Here is an 18,324-nt window from a genome sequence, read left to right on the forward strand (position 1 = left end):
AATGCGGTGGTTACTGTGGTGCCTCACGGTACTTTTTGTGTACTAGGGCTATAGGGCCGTCAAAATGAACCAAAAATAACGTACTGCACGCCGCAGCACTGCGCAGCATGCTGCAGCATGCCGCAGCACTGTGCAGCACGCCACACCACGCCGCAGCATGCCACAGCATGCCACAGCATGCCACAGCATGCCGTTTTGAGCTGAGCTTTTGTCGGATGTAGGCTTGCTGCGGGAGTCAGTGATACTGGTGTCACACGGTGTCACATGGTGGTCAGGCATACACAGATTACATTACTAGCCCACATTCACATTCTACATTTGAATATATATACATATACTATATATATGTGTATATATATATATATATATATATATATATATATACATATATATATATATATATATATATATATACATATATATATGCACATTTTATTCACTAATTCTTTCACTGAACACTTCCTTGGTCGTCATGGTAACACAGATGTTTGTGTCTTCCAGCGGCTCAGTGTTCACAGTGCTTCTCTTTCCTGGTGGAGTTTCATTTAAAGAAACTATTGAGTTTCACTGGTGCTAGCTTATCACAGTGGAACCATTATTATTATAATCTATTATATATTCTATATATTATTATATAGTACAGGCAGTGGATCCTTGTGCTGGCTATTATTTGACTGATTGTCCATTTCATTACACTACACACAGACTGGTTGACCTTATTTACTAGTAGTAGTAGTATTTAGATTAGATTCTGATGGGCAAAAGTGGCACCTTAGCAGCCTCTGCCATCAGTGTATGAACGTGTGTGTGAATTGGTGAATGCTGACATGTAGTGTAAAGAGCTTTGAGTGGTCAGAAGACTAGAAAAGCACTGTATAAATGCAAGTCCATTTACCTTTTACCATTTATTTGGCTTGTATACAGTGCAGTCTGTAAGTTATTGGACAGTTAATAGAGCAAAGTGAATATTGTCCAAATAAAAGCATGGTGCGTTAATGTTTGTCTACTACATGAGAATTGTACTGTGTTGTAAATGTGCTGCCTTATTCCTGTTTTTCTAGTTTCCGAGTGTTGTTCTGCGCCGTCACGGCAGCCACAAGTTTCCTCGTCGTGTCCTTCTCCTCAGCGGTGTGGATGAGCATTCTGGGTAAAGACATCAGTTCTGAGTCATAGATTTTATGATTATTGGTGGTGGAACTGTCCAGAAGTGTGATGATGGATTAGATAGAGTTTAATATATTCTAAGTTTCATTTCCTGTCATCTTATCTGAATGGGTGCAGCTGCGGTTATTTCACAGAAATATGATACCATTTTAGTCTTATCATGAGCTGCTGCTAGAAATATTTCTCACCATGGTGACTGATCAGTGAGCTCGTTCGTGCATTTACATACACTTCTTTAATATATTCTTTCTAAAGTCAGTAGCAAAGGAGTTTAAGAAGAGGAGGCAACTGAATCTAAAGCCTCTTTCACGCATACAGTAGTTCCTGGTAAATTATACTGGGATAACCTTTTGATCAAAATACTGTTGCTTTAAAGGACCAGTGTCCTTTAGGGACCATTAGGGGGATCTGTTGGCAGAAATGGAATATAATATTAATAAGTATGTTTTCATTAGTGTATAATCACCTGATAGTAAGAGTCGTTGTGTTTCTGTTAGCTTAGAATGAGTCCTTCATATCTCCATAGGGAGCAGGTCCTCTCCACGGAGTCCTCCATGTTTCTACAGTAGCCCAGAACGGACAAACCAACCTCTGTTAACTTTTCCTGCTTGGGCCGGAGACGATAACATTACTCGCTCCCGTCGCCGCCACTCTCTCTCTTTCTCTTTCTCTTTCTCTTGCTTCACCTCTCACTTCCCACGTACACACACACTCTATAAGCACCGGCTCTGCTCCACATGGATCTAGAGAGGAACATTCACGTTTTCAGGTCGGCCAGCGTAGCTCTCCAACACGCTTGGCACACGGGAGAAGTTTTGATCTGCAACCTCACTGCTAGATACTGCCAGATCCTACACAGTGGACCTTTAAGGAGCAATAGCAAATATACAGAAGAGAAAATAACACAGAACAACTAATTGTTTTCCTGTTTACAAAAATCTACATTTTCATTGCTTGAATTGCAAACAATAATATTATCTGTCAAAACTAAACCCATTTAGTGCAAAGTGCCAAATTACATTCTGAGTTTTAAGGCTCCAGAACAACCTTTTTCACTACTGTCCACGCACCGCCACGGCACTGTCCCGGCACTGCCACGGCACCGTCCCTGCACCGTCCCCCGATGTCAGTGTAAACAGTCAAAAATTCGAAATGTTGTCCTTTTACTTTGTTATTGTCATCTATAGTGGTCATTAGCCTAAAAACACTATTCAAATAATTAGGAAATAAATTATTGTATTTTTTATTAAATATTTGTTTTGATTAAAACACTAACTGCTTAGAGCTAACGTCAGTGTTTTAAACAGGTCATAATTCCCTCTCTAATATCTATTATTTATATATATATATATATATATAGTTTTTATTAGGGCTGATTATAATAGTTAATTGCGATTATTCTCAAATTAATCGCACGTTTTTTATCTGTTCTAAATGTACCTTAAAGGGAGATTTGTCAAGTATTTAATCCTCTTATCAACATGGGAGTGGACAAATATGCTGCTTTATGTAAATGTATGTATTATTGTAAATCAATGAACAACACAAAACAATGACAGATATTGATCCAGAAACCCTCACAGGTACTGCATTTAGCATAAAACAATATGCTCCAATCATAACATGGCAAACTGCAGCCCAACAGACAACAACAGCTGTCAGTGTGTCAGTGTGCTGACTTGACTATGACTTGCCCCAAACTGCATGTGATTATCATAAAGTGGGCATGTCTGTAAAGGGGAGACTCGTGGGTACCCAGAGAACCCATTTACATTCACACATCTGGAGGTCAGAGGTCAAGGGACCCCTTTGAAAATGGACATGACAGTTTTTCCTCGACAAAATTTAGTGTCAGTTTGAAGCGTTATTTAACCTCCTTCATGACCAGCTAGTATGACATGGTTGGTACCGATGGATTCATCAGGTTTTATAGTTTAATATGATACCAATATCTTCACTGTCCTTTAAAGAAATTAGTGGCGTTAAAACGACTTTGAGTTAACGCGTTATTATCGTGATAACTTTGACAGCCCTAATATTTATTCAAGTTTCTCTCCAAAGACTACATTTTACAAGATTACATTTGAGCACATACACCCAATAATCATTTTCCTTAATAGAGCTTGAAAGCATCATAATGTAGCTCAGTGGAACCTCCTTTAACGTTAGCTGTTAGCTCCGTTATTTAGCCTAGCAAGACTGTGCTGCCCAGCGGCTGCTAACAGCTAACGTTAACCAGCTCTCCTCCTACCGGGGCTGGGGGGTATTTTCAGGAACATGGCGGGCGAGGAGCTGTTTTTGTCCAGTGCTAATGTTCTTGGAATGTATTTAATATAGTTTTCGAGACATTTAAAGTCCCTGTGAGCCCTGTGATCCCTGTGATCCTGGCCGGACAGGGCCAGATTAACCCTCTAGGAGGCCCCGTGGACTCCTATATACAACCCCGTTGCTCCTTTTCTCTGTGCTCTTCTCTGTCTATACAACAATAAGTGTCCGAAATCTCAATATACTTTAACCGTTCATCTGTGAATTTAGCCTACCATAGACCTTTTTCATTTAGGATATTATGAGTTATTGTTGTAGAAAAAGCACAGGTGGAACTAATAATACTATTGTCCCTGTCAGCTAGGTGACAGGTTGACACTAGAGCCCTGGAACTGGCACACCTAATGGAATGCAGCCATAATTAATGTAATTAGGTGTTAATTAAAATGGCAAAGAGGAAGTAACATGATTGGATCTACTAACTCCATATAAACTATTGAGCTATCACTTCACAACTACTTAGATTAATTACACAGTTTCAACACTGAAGGAAGACTTAACTCACATGTGATTATCCCTTCTTGTCAAACTAGAGAATAAATCCCCTGTGATCATTACTTCTCTGTAATTCATAAGCATGTTGAAGGCATCTCTGTCTTCTCTACCACTGTGTTTCTAGGAGTGATCTTTGCCAGTATCAGCGCTGGACTGGGAGAACTGTCCTTCCTCTCTCTCACCGTCTACTTCAGCAGGTAAACACTTCATTAGAAGATGAGATGAGATGGCAGCAGAGTACCTGCAGTGTACGCTATAGTCTGTTATTACCTCCAACAGTAGGACATTATACATTACTGCATATTATTCTATTTTCTTTTTTAGATTAGATGTTTTTGATGATTTTTTTCATGCTAAATGATTTATTTCCAAGAAACGTGTGAGCACATCTCTGGCTCAGGCTTAAAGTGGTGCTTTTGTGTGGTTCTTTGTGGAGAAACTCAGTTTTTACAGATTAAATCAACTCATTGATTAGATGACAAAATCGTATATGTGAGTTGTCAACTAAGAGTTTCTTTGGTCAGCCCTCGCTTTGTGATGCAGTGATATGGAAGCGCATTTCTGCCAGGAAAGAATTAAAGTAGGTAAAATGTTCAAAAATACAAATATTCAGCGTGAGTTAAAAAAAGTGATACCTAGATTGTTACCGGGTGCATGACGAGTAAACAACATGATAACCAACTACCAGGATCCTATTGACCCAGAGCAGCGTCTGGCAGTCTGTCTGAGGTTAGCTGTTACGCAGTGTATATGTCAAGGGCTTTTATTGTGAAAGGTCAGAAAGGAAGGGGATGATCTGGTCAGCGCTGTCTTTGTCAAGGTTGAAAGGAGTAATAAAGTTTGTCGTGTTGGTTCGGACTACGGAGCCTCCATGTTGTTGTACAGTGCAGCGTACATATTGAATATGTCCTTTCCGCACAACGTGATTGGTTGATGCCAACAATAGTTTCTTCGTATTGCCAAAGCTCAGAAAAATTTACCTTGTTACAAAAAAAGTGACACGTGAATTACTCATGACAGAGCAACAGTTTGAAAAAATACATTGTCGTGCGAATTTATTGCAGGAAAAGAAGCGCCCCCAGTGTGTAAAGGCCTTTGGTTTCCTGTCATTCTGACTAACCATGGCTGTTTTAATCAGTATTATTAGGTTATTATTCCTAACCTTTCACCTCTTCTTTTTCTTCCCCTGGTGGAGATGGACTTGGCTTCTAGCTGTGAACAGTCTCTGTTTTTAAAAAGTATTTATTTTTGGAACCTTTGAGGGAAATCTGACCTCCTTGATTTTAGAATAATTGTAGTGATTGTGTGTTTTTTGGTACCTGATGTTAGAGCTTCCTTAGATGAACCTTGAAGGAACAGGCTTCTAAACGGTTCCTCTTTGCAACCCCAATGCCACGAGACAAAAATGTGACGACACACAACTGAACCTATCTAAGTCCCTTAAAGAAGATTTGAACACCTCCCTGTCATGAACCCAGACCAGTGGGGAACATTTGGAAGATTGTCAGGGATGACGTCAGGTAGCAGCTGATGGTCTAAAAACCACAGAGCTCTCCACACTGCACGTATCCCCAGGCTAAAGGCCTTTAGAAACTAGGGGTGGGGTTTTTTCGAACTGGTCTTTTGTCTGTGTGAAGCTACATGAACCTTTTATTGAACAACTGTTGCAAATTCACATCGCTGCCAGTGTGAATAGTTTGGATGTGAAATATTCGCAGGTGAGTATGTCACATTTTGGTGTTGTTTATTCATCAATAAATGTGTGTAAAGGGGCTGGAGCTAAGAGAGCTTTCACACTGGCACATTCCAAAGTGGGCTGACCCTGACTGTAACCCAGAGCTAGTTGGCCCTGATCCGGAGCAGGGTTAGCCCTGAGTTAGTGGGGTTCTCAACATAGGGCCAAATGTTGCTGTTGTGAAACGGGGCTGAAGTAAACAATGGAATTTGCGTCAGGTTTTTGTTGTCCAGTATGTTAAAGAGTAGTCATGCTTCATTATAGAATGCAAACAATAGTCACATGGTTCAACAGACCTTTAACCCCGGGGTTATAGCAGTGCAGTGTGAATCATACAGCCCTGGGCTAAGGTTAACCCTGGCTTAACAATGCTAAGTTATCCCAGGGTCAACTCTTAGGAATATGCCGTGTGAAAAGCCTCCATGTGTACTCATGTATGTGTGTACCTCTTCTGTTCTTGTGGTTTTGTACTGTATTGACCATTAAATACACTGAACTATGCACCAACGTTGGTTTCCCATGTGCTTCAGGGATGTACTGGGAGGTTGGGGCTCAGGTACTGGTGCCGCTGGCGTTGCTGGAGCCCTCCTCTACTCCATCCTCACCCAAGTCGGCCTGTCGCCACAGATCACACTTCTCACCATGCTGGTGGTCCCGTTTGCTATGCTGATTAGGTAAGTGTGGAAGTACAAAGTTAAGGACAAGATTCTGATAAGGATCTGACATATTTGCACAATAGCACCTAAAAATGGAGAACAGTCGATAGCCGATGAAATGATTCTTCTTGGCTCTTATTTTTTGCCTTTCCCAACACCACCACCAGCTATTTCTTCCTGCTGGTTCTTCCTCCTACATTACCTCAGTGGAGAAGCAGGGTGACGGAATACGCCGCGGTGGGCTCAGAGGAGAGACAGCGGCTGATGGATGGATCAGAAGAAGAGGAGCAGGAGAAGTCAACCACAGGTACATGGCACAAACAAAGGATTCAAACATTATAAATTAATTTGATTGAAAATCATCCTTTGACATTAAAGAAAATCAGGTAAAAGCAAGACTTTTAGAAGGGATATATTGTTTTGTTGCTTAGTGCTGAGTGGTGAGTTTAACTTTAGCTGCAATTGTGCAATGGAAAACCCAGTCACAGAGCATAGCTGTAATCTAAGTCAGATAATAATGAAGGCCCTGGTCTGTGCTCTGGGGGAAAAGTGTGATCTTGATTTTGCTTTTATGGTGATAAGAGGTTGTTTTAGTTAAGTTCTGTATAAATGAGTCATTACATTAGACAGGTTTGGGACTTGAAAACGTGGTAAGCTGTGCGGTCTGATAACCTCAGATACCCCAGTTGTGAGGATGTTGTGTGTTCAGATATGTATCTCTGCATTGGAAGCGGTAATGTGGGTGGGTCAATGTGGGGAAACCACTATCCTTATCCACTCTGTGTAGCAGTGAAAACTGATATCAATACACATAATAAGATAGCTTTGGGGTTGTTCAAGGTTGACTTTTTTTCTTCTTATGATACAGCAAGGCTAGCAGTTTCCCCTGGTTCCATACTATGTACTTAGCCTGACAGCTAAGTCAGACAGCAAACAAGTCATTGGAATATTCCTTTAAACCTGCAGTATTTGCTTATTGTTGGCCATCCGGGGACAGCGGATTAGGCTGTGAACACAACATTGACATATTATCACCTTTAAAGCTAGGGTTGGTAATGTTGAGAAACTAGCAAGAGTATGCTAGATTTAAAAAAAATGATCCAACCTATAAACCAGCCCAGTGTTGTCAACTCTTCTCCAATGAAAGTAGCTAACAGCACTGGCTGCTAACTAGCTGCTAACTAGCTGCAGAAGTCCCTGAATGTAGAGAGAAAGACATCAAGTCATCAACACTGACAGTCCGGCCCTTCAGGTCTCCCTCCAAAGACACTTCCCCAACACTTTCATTAGGTAGGTAGACAGGTAGACAGGTAGGTAGACAGGTAGGTAGACAGGTAGGTAGACAGGTAGACAGGTAGGTAGACAGGTAGGTAGACAGGTAGGTAGACAGGTAGACAGTCCGTCCCTTCAGGCCTCCCTCCAAAGACACTCCCCCCACATTATTATTATGAACGTAAACAATGAAAATGGCTGCTGTTAGTACTCACAGCTGTCAAGATAGCAGCTGGTGGAAGGTGGTGACGTGCAATGAGTGCACGGGCAGAGTGCACGTAGGCAGGCATGCAGGTAGACACAGCGGGGAACCTCCAGGTCTGAGAAGTGAAGTCAAAGCTGAAAAGCCTTGAACCTGCATACTCTCTAGCAGCCAGCAGGGGGCAACTCCTCTGGTTCTATAGAAGTCTGATAGAAAATGAGCCTACTTCTCTCTTGATTTATTACCTCAGTAAACATTGTAAACATGAGTTTATGGTCAATACAGCATGATGTTCATTTAGTAAATGATGGTCCCATTTAGAATCAGATAGACAATAAAGCAGGGGATGCTTTAGGGCGGGGCTACCTTGTGATTGACAGGTCTCTACCACGGCGTTGTCCGGTCTGGGAGTTGTCCGTGTTTTCATCCTACAACTTTAACCCTTTCACAGTGTGTTTACACTTCATCACAGTTAGCTTTAACCTTTTGGTCAACTAAAATGTCTTATTCAGTGTTGGGTTGTACTTAGCTCCGCCCTCTCCTGTTATTCATGGTTGCAAAAAAAACAGGATGGCGAACTCGAGGCCTCAAAACTGTAGTCCAAAAACCAATGGGTGACGTCACGGTGACTAGGTCCACTTCTTATACACAATCTATCTGTAAACAGGCAGGTAACCCGTCCAATCATTTCATTCGGTCCAAATGAAATGATCTGACGGGTTTATAACATGCGACAGCCACAGATACTGGAGTTTTTCCCTTTTTTTTGTCAGAGCATTTGATTTATTGATTGCTGTCAGGATGTAATGAGAATTTCAACAAAAAAAAAGAACATTACCAACCCCAGCTTTAAGTCGATATGATGAACTTGTTATCAAATAGTTTCCTGTTTACACATCTAGGAGACATGGAGCAACACAATCATTCATTTGGAGTTGTGTTTTTTCCACCTGATGAGTCCAATATCTCTCTCTTGTAGCTCTGTTTTGGTCTCCACCAACTCCTGAGGGAAATATCTGGCTCTTTAGCTGCTAAACTGCTCTACTTAAAGCACAGACATGTGATGATATTGACCATGGATATTTCCTCAGTTATCATTGCACCCTTTTGATTGTCTCTTTGTGTATTCATTTCTGCATGAAGTACCTCAGTAGCTCCGGACCACAGTGAGAGACTACTGTTAGTAAAATGCACAAAGCACATTGGTGTTTACCAGCCGGTTGGCTGTCTGATGCTTATTACCAAAACATACAAGATACCAGAGATGTAATGTGAGACCAGCTTTGTATAGCTCAGGGGTCGTAACCTTTACTATCAAAAGAGCCATTTTAGGCGGGAGAAAAAAATCTGTCTGAAGCCACAAAACATGTGATCATTGTGATGAAGGTAACACAGTTTATAGTCTAAGTATATAGTATATAAGTCTAATGCAGTGAGGGCCAAAGAGACAATGTACTACGGAGGAAAAAACATCTGAGATTTACAGAATAAAGTCATAACTTTACGGGAAAAAAAGAAAATAACACGTGAAAATACTATTTTATAATATTACAACTTTTTTTCTCATAAACTTGTGACTTTATTCTCAAAATCTCAGATTAATTTTTTTCCTTAATGTGGCCATAATACTCCGTCGTACCATAGACCTACAACAATGATCAATTAAAGCTATGAGCAGCGATGAACGGGCCCTCGCACCTTTCCGTGCGTCGGGGGTACTGGTGGGACGCCGTTTGACGCGGCCAGGCATGATAAAACCGGAACTCTGATTAGCACAATGACGCCTGCCACAAGACTCTATGACAAACGGTTCATGAGTTATGAAAGGGGGCGTGGCTAATGTCTTGGGGCGGGGTTATGAGTCTATATTGACATGTAAATGTCTTCAGGACTGGACCCTTAGGAATCCCTGACCCCTAGGTCAGGCCAGCCATTAGGAATTATGGGCACATCATTTCCAAATTGGGCCCCTCATCCACCTCGACTCCAGGTCGCCCAGTTTCATGATATTATTAGATTATATATTAGGCAATATTCATATTCCCACTTTAAAAATGAGCCCGCTAGCGGGTTTTATTTGCTAGTCTGCCTAGCTCCTCATCTTTGTATGTGCAGCTTTGCCTGCTGCTTCTCCAGAAATGTGGTCATGCCTTTCTGATCCTTTCATTTTCTTGTTCTCTCTGTACCCTGGCTTTTATTTTGTTGAGCCCCCGTTCAGGGCTCTCCACAAGGATATGGAGTAGCCAGCCAGGGGGAAACAGTAGCCAGGTAGGGGGGTCCAGGGGCATGCACCCCAGGAGAATTTTTTTTTTTTTATAAAAGCCCAAATTTGGTGACCTGTGGTACATTGTAATGCTACTATTCCATCATATACACTGATCTCAATTAGTGTGTATTTTAATGAGTTTGCCTGCCTGATTGTAAACATGTAACTAGTGAATTATTGTAAAGGAGACTCAGGCTTCTAGTGTGTTTTAGCCCACAGTCTGTAATAGTTATTAATATTTAAAACCACGTCTATTCCTGACAGATCAGAACTTTTCTAATTTAGAATCATAGACCTTATTTATTATTTATTTATTGACACCTTCACTGTGGTTTATCAAGACATGCCACAATGATGGTTAATGTCTAAATGCTGTCTTATTCAATGGAAATAAACAGGGTTACTTTAAGGGTCCCAGGTCTTATCCAGCCTGTGTATTGATTTTAAATTAAACTATTGATCAAATAAACCTATGGCAAAAAGAACTCTTAAATAACAAAACATGTGAATCACTTGACTCAAATCATGTGAATGTAGTAAATTAACTCAACTTCTGTCATCTTTACTATCATCATACTTTATCATATAGGGGCCTACAACAGGAAGTGCCATTACATCATATTTATATTTATGAATCCGTGTATAAGTCCGACCCTCTGGAGGTAATGTCATCTCTCATCGATCAGCGGAGGGACATGGATCAGGCTCCAGTGTTTCCCGTTAATTACGGCCGCCACAGTTTCATAATGAACTGATAATAGTTTTACATTTCTCCACGGGTGGGGTCGGTCGGACGCTCGCCCGGTGTGGAAGGATCCCCGTTGGACCTCTCCTGGCGCATTTCCTCCGTGCGGTGCGCACCCCTCAACGGGTCCAGTTTTGACCGAACCATTTTCACAATAACAGTGGGGGGGTGGGGGTATGAGATTGTTGAAAGGTGTTTTAATGATACCAATATATATATTCCTCATGTAAATATATTTAACTTGTACTGTCAGTGATATAGGTCAGTAAGTAAAGTGTTGTTCTTGATCCCATTAAAGAGTCAACCATAGACCTTTGCATGGGCCCCAGCCCCTGGTCTTGGGCACGGGGACAGCTGTACCCTTTGCCCCCGCCTGACAGCGGTTCTGAGTGGAGTTACAACAACTTCCTGTTTCATGGCGAATGGCTCAAAATGGCCGCCACGCCACGGTCAGGTCGTTCAGTGAAAACTTACCATTTGAATAAATTTTCATCCTGAAGGTCTTAAGATGGTCCTGACCAAATTTCAAGTCGATCTGATTAAATCTGTAGGAGGAGTTTGTTAAAGTACACGGCCTATAAAACACTAAAAATGGGCGAAAATCGCATATTAAATTCAAATTTGCTGACTTCCTCATGAGTTTTGGGCATACCTCAAAGAGGCTTTTCTCTGCGTCTCCACATGTTACATCTGTTTGTGACAAATTTCATACTTGTTGTGAAACCGGAGCGAGGGGCTACATTTTTTCAATTTTCTAGGGGGCGCTAGCGAGCTATTTTGCAACACCCAAGCCTGAGAACTTTAAAATATAAAAATTTTTACCGCGTCTGATAAGTGTGCCAAGTTTAACAACTTTTTGAGCGAGTTGAGGCCCTCAAAAAGGCAATTCATTTTATGAATAATAATAATAAGAAACACTATAGTTTCAATAGGGCCTTCGCTTGCCCGACGTTGTCGGTGCCGGGCCCTATTAAAAATGAAAATGTAAACACAAAACAGTTATTCATTTCCATTTTTAAAAATCCACAGGGAGCCACAGGAGAGGGGGTAAAGAGCTGCAGGTTGATGACCCCTGGTCTAGATGAAGTGCTGGTTCCCTTCTCTTGAGGAGACAGAATGTGATTTTACCTTTGGAATTTAATTCATGGTATGGATGGTGGAGTGAACCTGTGGTGTCTGAACATCTGTGACTAAGCTGTTTCTCCATTGAAGCAACCCCCCCCCCTGACACCTAGGCAGATTAAAGGCTGCCGATGCTGATTTCTTTTCCCACTGCACCCACAACGGTGATGGGAATGAATTGTAAGTAGTGCTGTATGTTGTTGAATAAGTACTCAGGTCTTGTCGTCGTCCCCCCCCCCCTCCCCCCCCCATCTCTTAATGTAACAGAGGACCAGACCAGCGGACCGCTCACCTTCACAGACAAACTTCATGTCATCAAAGTAAGTGCACTCTTCACCATGGTTGTAGCCAGCTATGAGGTCACCGAGGTCCGGAACTGGCTAAGTCTTTCTGTCTCTCTGAAGGACAGCTGTCTCCAGGGCGTCTGACAGCACCCTCCTGTTCACTGCAGCCATTATATACAGTACGCACAGCATTAGAAGATCTTATTGAAAACTCTGTTCTTTAATGCTATTTGATGTTATCTTTGATAACCGATGATGATCATTTCATCAGCTGCGGTGCGCTCTGAGCCGCCACTTCCCTAAACTGTGTCTCATCCAGAGACCAGAGTCTGTCAGACGGTCTGAAGGGGACACTACCAGAACCTCACGCACAGCAGACTATAGGAATGAAAACAGTTGATCTACAGGAGAATGCAGAAGAGCCTTACTGCTTTATATTCCATTCTATTTTAAATTCATGTATTTAATTGTCAGCTGGCGCCTGCATTTAGTGTTTTCCTAATAAAGACATTTCAAAATGTCCTGGGTAGGACCTCCAGACCCCCTGCTTAACATCAGCCATTAAAAACCTTCTGGACCTCACTGATCTCTAAACCCTGGCTAGTGGCTGCGGCCCTGCTCTTCACCTTACTTCAAACTGGACTATTTGTCTGCTTCCACTATAACTGCTCTTGATCTTGTGAGCAGGGGCCTGCTGAGGTTCGTGTTTCCCCTGGGACTGGTCTACTTTGCCGAGTACTTCATCAACCAGGGCTTGGTAAGTTCTCTGGTGCCCTCTGGCATCACAACCATCTAACTGCATGTTGTTCCTTATGGTGTACGTAGGCTGTGTGAAGGTATTCAGAGAACATTTAAAAATAGAGCACATTTTGTGACGATGTTGAGCCCAGAATAATGGAGACGTTTCCTTTTCCAGATGGAGCTGCTGTATTTCCCCCAGTTTTTCCTGTCCCATGCAGAGCAGTATCGCTGGTCAGTTAAGCTCACTGGAGGATTATTCTGAAGGAATGACCAAGGACGTAGACTTCACTTAACTTATTAATGTGTGTGTGTTTGCAGGTACCAGACGCTGTACCAGGTTGGTGTGTTGGTGTCTCGGTCCTCCCTGTGCTGTGTGAAGATCAGGAGACTGTGGGCTCTCTCTTGGCTACAGGTCAGAAATAGAGTATAAAGTACAAAGCAGCAGAAAAGGATGTTCTGGATGAAACTAACCACACACGTCTGTCCTCCTCAGCAGCTGTACTACCCAAGCCCTTATCAGAGACCCCGTTCACACCTGGCATTAGATTGTGTTATGGGTGATCGGATATCAGTCGTACAGTGCTGGACCACATGAAAGTACACGTTTAAATGTACCCAGAATGCATTGAGGACGGATTGTGATCCTATCGATCCTATGCGTTTTCAATCGACATACAACAACTATGTGGGTAGTGTGGTGGCAGTTTCTGTTAAAACAAGACACAAACCAACGTAACAACTTGTCTTTCAGTGAATTTAATAAAAAGGCATACATTAATAACTAAAGCATCTGCAGATGGACTCACGAGCACAGCCACCTGTTGTGGACTGTGGCAAGTGAGCCCCGAATACAAGGAGTAGTCAGTATTTATACATTTAAAGCATAACACGAAGATAAGTGCAAAGAAGAAAGGAAGAGAAGGATAGAAAGTATATCAATGCGTCAGCACACAGCAGACAACAGAGCATCACAAGACATAACAAGTATTTCAGCAATCTGTTGTTTGCAGTTACAGAGATCTAAAATGTCAGGTCACTGTTCTATGGTGACAAAGTTGAACATGTGAGGCCCTGAGATTATCTAAAGGTACAGTGTTAAACTGCATATATGAAAATTGCCATTACAGTAGAAATACGTAACCCTGGGGCTGTCCCCAATCCTCCAGGAAGTGCGCTGGTCGTTGATCCGGATTTTCGTAGTGGACAAACGGCGGTACTGCAACTTCCGTGTCAGTCATGTGATGCATTGGGCCCAAAAATACTTTTTCCCACAGACTTCCATTGGGAAAGAGATGTCTGTAACTCAGAGGATACTTTTTTTGAGGTGAATCAACTTCCCAGTATGAACACTCTAATAGCCCTTATTTAAAACATTTAGTTTTTAAAGTTGTAAAACGCACTAATAGCTGAATCCAGAGGTACTTTTCCAGACGGAAGTCGAGCCATTTAGGCTTCATGCTCCAATGAGCAACTCTCATTGGAATGAACGGGGCCCCGCCTCCAACGCTGGATCCATCCGCTTGATCCATCTGCTGGATCCATCCGCTGGATAGTTCTTTTAATACATCCATGGCTGTTCCCAGCAGGCCAGTCCTTAGGAATTATGGGTAGGGGGACAGACTGTCCAAATTGGGCCCCTCATCCAACCCGACTCCAGGTCGTCTACTTTCATATGATACTGGGTTTTATATGCTAGTTTGCCTTGCTCCTCACCTCTGTACATTCAGCTTCACCTTCAAACCTGCTGCTTCCTCACACCTTTCTTAGTCTCTCTGATCCTTTCATTTTCTTGTTCTCTCTGTACCCTGGATTTATTTGTGTCAGCCCCTGATGACGGCTTTCCACAAGGATATGGAGTAGCCAGCTAGGAGGAAACAGTAGCCAGCCAGTGGGAAACAGCAGCCAGCCAGTGGTAAACAGTAGCCAGACAGTGGTAAACAGTAGCCAGCCAGTGGTAAACAGTAGCCAGCCATTGGAAAACCCAATGTGATGTGACCCAATGCAAGTGATAACCCACAGAGAGCAGTACAGATACACCTGAAATAGACCAATCGGTATCACAAAGATGAGCTACAAAGAGTGGTCACGTCAGACTGCTTGCCATAAGGTGTCACACTGTGGTGAAGGTTCAACCGCTGACCGCTGTTTGGTATCACAGCGTTGATTACCAACACTCTGTTCTCCATCTCCCCTCTCTGCCGTCCACAGGTGGTGAACGCCGTGCTGCTGCTTTTGGCGGTGCGTTACCAGTTCCTGCCCAGCGCCTGGCTGGTGTTTGCTTTCGTCCTCTACGAGGGTCTGTTGGGTGGAGCTGCGTATGTCAACACCTTCTACTTCATCAGCAAGGAGGTTTGTTATTCGGGGTATCCATGTTTCACTAAGTCAAACCAAGTCAAACGTGCCACTTTTTCCAACTGATTCTACATAGCTGTTTTTTTTTCTCGTGTTCAAGCTACAGTGACTGTCAATACTTCCTGCATAAGTTTCACATTAAAAGCCTCAGGAGGTGCTGAATCACTCATGTGATCTTAACATCATTCAAACTACAGTAAAGTGAAAGGGATCGGACACAGATGTTGTGTTGTGTTTTAAAAAGGCCAGTGAATGTAGAGAATATGGGATGCTGAGGAATTGATTCATTACTAGCAGGTTGGACTATTGTGATGCCCTCTTCACTGGCCTACTGAAACAGCTGCTAGGAGAAGTTCAGCTAGACGAGGAGACAAGAGCACATTACTCCTGCTTTAGCTAGCCTGCACTGGCTCACATACAGAACTCTTAAGGATATAGCACCTTCTTACATTTCTAACTTTTTAACTCCTTATTAACCAACAAGAGCCCGTATGTCCTCTGATGCTGCTGCTCCGTTGACATGTTTAACAATCAACTGAAGACCTGTTTATTCAGGCAGCCATTTAGTTCATGTAGTACATTTGTATCTTTTTCTACTATTTTTTCTCCATAGTTTTATTTTTAATGCCATACTGTAAAGCACTGTGAGCTGCATTTTATGTATGAAAGGTGCTATCCAGTGCTGTAAGGATGGTGTATTTATGTAGTCCATCAGGAAGTGATCATCTCCCTGGTTCCCTCCACTAACTGCCAATGGGATTGTTCCATTGGGTTTGAATTATTGCAGAAAATAATCTCTGTTGCAAACAAACGTTTATGATACTGACACGTTTTGTTCAGTAAGATAATCTCCACTAATGAACACCACATTATGATTTATGAAGCGTGAATGAAATGGGCAGATGTAAAAATCTAACGTTAGGCTATAAGAGGTCGTTCACATGACCTCTTAAACGCGTGGAAAATGCTGGCCGTTATCCAAGGTGCTCGGGAGGTTGCTCTCCTGTCACGCCTGCCGTTACTAAGCAACCAAAACCTGCGTGCTGTGATGATGATGACGATGATGATGATGATGATGATGATGAAGATGAAGATGAAGATGAAGTTGTGATAATTTAGCAGGAAGTCTCAGTGACTAAAACAAAGATAAATGGATATCCAGCAGCGTCAGTTCCTCACAGTAACTTTACTGCTCCATGTGTCGGAGTCAGTCTGACCTTTCCTCTGGATGTTGTGACGTCATCGCTCATTAAAACGGTCCGTGGGACAGATGGAACGCTCTGGGTAGTCTTTGTCCTCCACATATTTACTAGAGAAAGAACAGATGTTGGTTGGTCCTAATCACATGGCATGCGGTGCTGGCTGCAGCGTTCCAAAAGTTGAACTGTTTTTATCTCGGAGTGCAGCCGTCGCACTCTGGCGTTGGAGTGCGCTTTCCGTGCGTCTACATTGACAACAATGAATTTGAAGGCGCAAAAAAACACGGCACGAATTCCACCACAGTCACATGACTTTGCATCACCACCACTCAGGTAAAGGCGGACTAGTGTTTGGCGTGATGACCTTTGATCGTCTCATTTAGACACTCGTTAGCAACCGTCTTTTTTAAAGGGACTGTTTGTAAGAATCAGAAATGTCTTGTTAACAGCGACATCTGTGGCCGTTAAGTAAACAAAAGTCAGCGTCCTGTTGCTCGCGCTTGTGCTCGCTTTATATAGACATGAACGAGCATCGCTCAAAACAGTGAGGAGACAAACGTCAGCTAAAAGCACAATATCACTCTATATTTCAGCTGCCTCTCCGGGAACCATCACCTTAACGTGGTGGAGAGGTTTGTGTGTCCCTATGACCCTGAGGGCTGTGTTGTCTGGAGCCTCGTGCTCCTGGTAGGGTCTCCCATGGCAAATTGGTCTTAGGTGAGGGGCCGGACTAAGAATGGTTCACAAAAAACCCAATGACGACACGAGGCAGAGGAGGAGTTACCCGGCCCGGAGGAAGCCCGGGGCCCACGTCTGGAGCCAGGCCCAGACGGAGGGCCCGTCAACGAGCGTCTGGTGGCCCGGGCTTGCACGGAGCCCGGCCGGGGATACCCCGAAAAAGGAACGTGGGCACCCCCCTCCTCTCCATCCTGTGGGCTCACCACCTGCGGGAAGAACCGCTTGGGTCGGGTGCGCTGCCACACGGGTGGCAGTGAAGGCCAGGGACCTCGACGGACTGGACCCGGGCGGCAGAGGCTGGCTCTGGGGACGTGGAACGTCACCTCTCTGTGGGGGAAGGAGCCGGAGCTTGTGCGGGAGGTGGAGCGCTATCAGTTGGATCTGGTAGGGCTTACCTCTACGCACAGCCTCGGTTCTGGAACCGTACTCTTGGATAGGGGTTGGACTCTATTCTTCTCTGGAGTTGCCCATGGTGTGAGGCGCCGGGCGGGTGTGGGGATACTCACAAATCCCCGGCTGAGTGCCGCTACGTTGGAGTTTACCCCGGTGGACGAGAGGGTCGCCTCCCTACGCCTTCGGGTTATGGGGGGGGAAACTCTGACTGTTGTTTGTGCGTATGCACCAACAGCAGTTCGGAGTATTCGGCCTTCTTGGAGATCCTGAATGGAGTCCTGTATGGGGCTCCAGTAGGGGACTCCATAGTTCTCCTGGGAGACTTCAACGCGCACGTGGGCAACGATGGAGACACCTGGAGTGGCGTGATTGGGAGGAACGGCCTCCCTGATCTAAACCCGAGTGGTCGTTTGTTGTTGGACTTCTGTGCTAGTCATGGATTGTCCATAACGAACACCATGTTCGAACATAAGGATGCTCATAAGTGTACGTGGTACCAGAGCACCCTAGGCTGAAGGTCGATGATCGATTTTGTAATCGTACCATCTGATCTGAGGCCGCATGTTTTGGACACTCGGGTGAAGAGAGGGGCGGAGCTGTCAACTGATCACCATCTGGTGGTGAGTCGGGTCAGA

At 43.5% G+C, this 18,324-nt stretch overlaps 1 protein-coding gene across 5 annotated transcripts in view; it reads left to right on the plus strand.

The window, feature by feature from the left end:
- Positions 1 to 18,324, plus strand: part of cln3 (CLN3 lysosomal/endosomal transmembrane protein, battenin) — a 30,226-nt gene that overhangs the window by 7,434 nt on the left and 4,468 nt on the right. For all 5 annotated transcript variants that reach the window (XM_037791247.1, XM_037791248.1, XM_037791250.1 and 2 more), the window contains exons 6-14: positions 1,062 to 1,147; positions 4,109 to 4,181; positions 6,250 to 6,393; positions 6,543 to 6,682; positions 12,250 to 12,302; positions 12,955 to 13,023; positions 13,183 to 13,238; positions 13,326 to 13,419; positions 15,216 to 15,356. In XM_037791247.1, coding sequence (XP_037647175.1) covers positions 1,062 to 1,147; positions 4,109 to 4,181; positions 6,250 to 6,393; positions 6,543 to 6,682; positions 12,250 to 12,302; positions 12,955 to 13,023; positions 13,183 to 13,238; positions 13,326 to 13,419; positions 15,216 to 15,356 — 856 coding nt within the window. The remainder of the gene's footprint in view (positions 1 to 1,061; positions 1,148 to 4,108; positions 4,182 to 6,249; positions 6,394 to 6,542; positions 6,683 to 12,249; positions 12,303 to 12,954; positions 13,024 to 13,182; positions 13,239 to 13,325; positions 13,420 to 15,215; positions 15,357 to 18,324) is intronic.

The sequence above is a fragment of the Sebastes umbrosus genome, chromosome 14 (genome assembly GCF_015220745.1).
Source record: "Sebastes umbrosus isolate fSebUmb1 chromosome 14, fSebUmb1.pri, whole genome shotgun sequence".
Taxonomy (NCBI): domain Eukaryota; kingdom Metazoa; phylum Chordata; class Actinopteri; order Perciformes; family Sebastidae; genus Sebastes; species Sebastes umbrosus.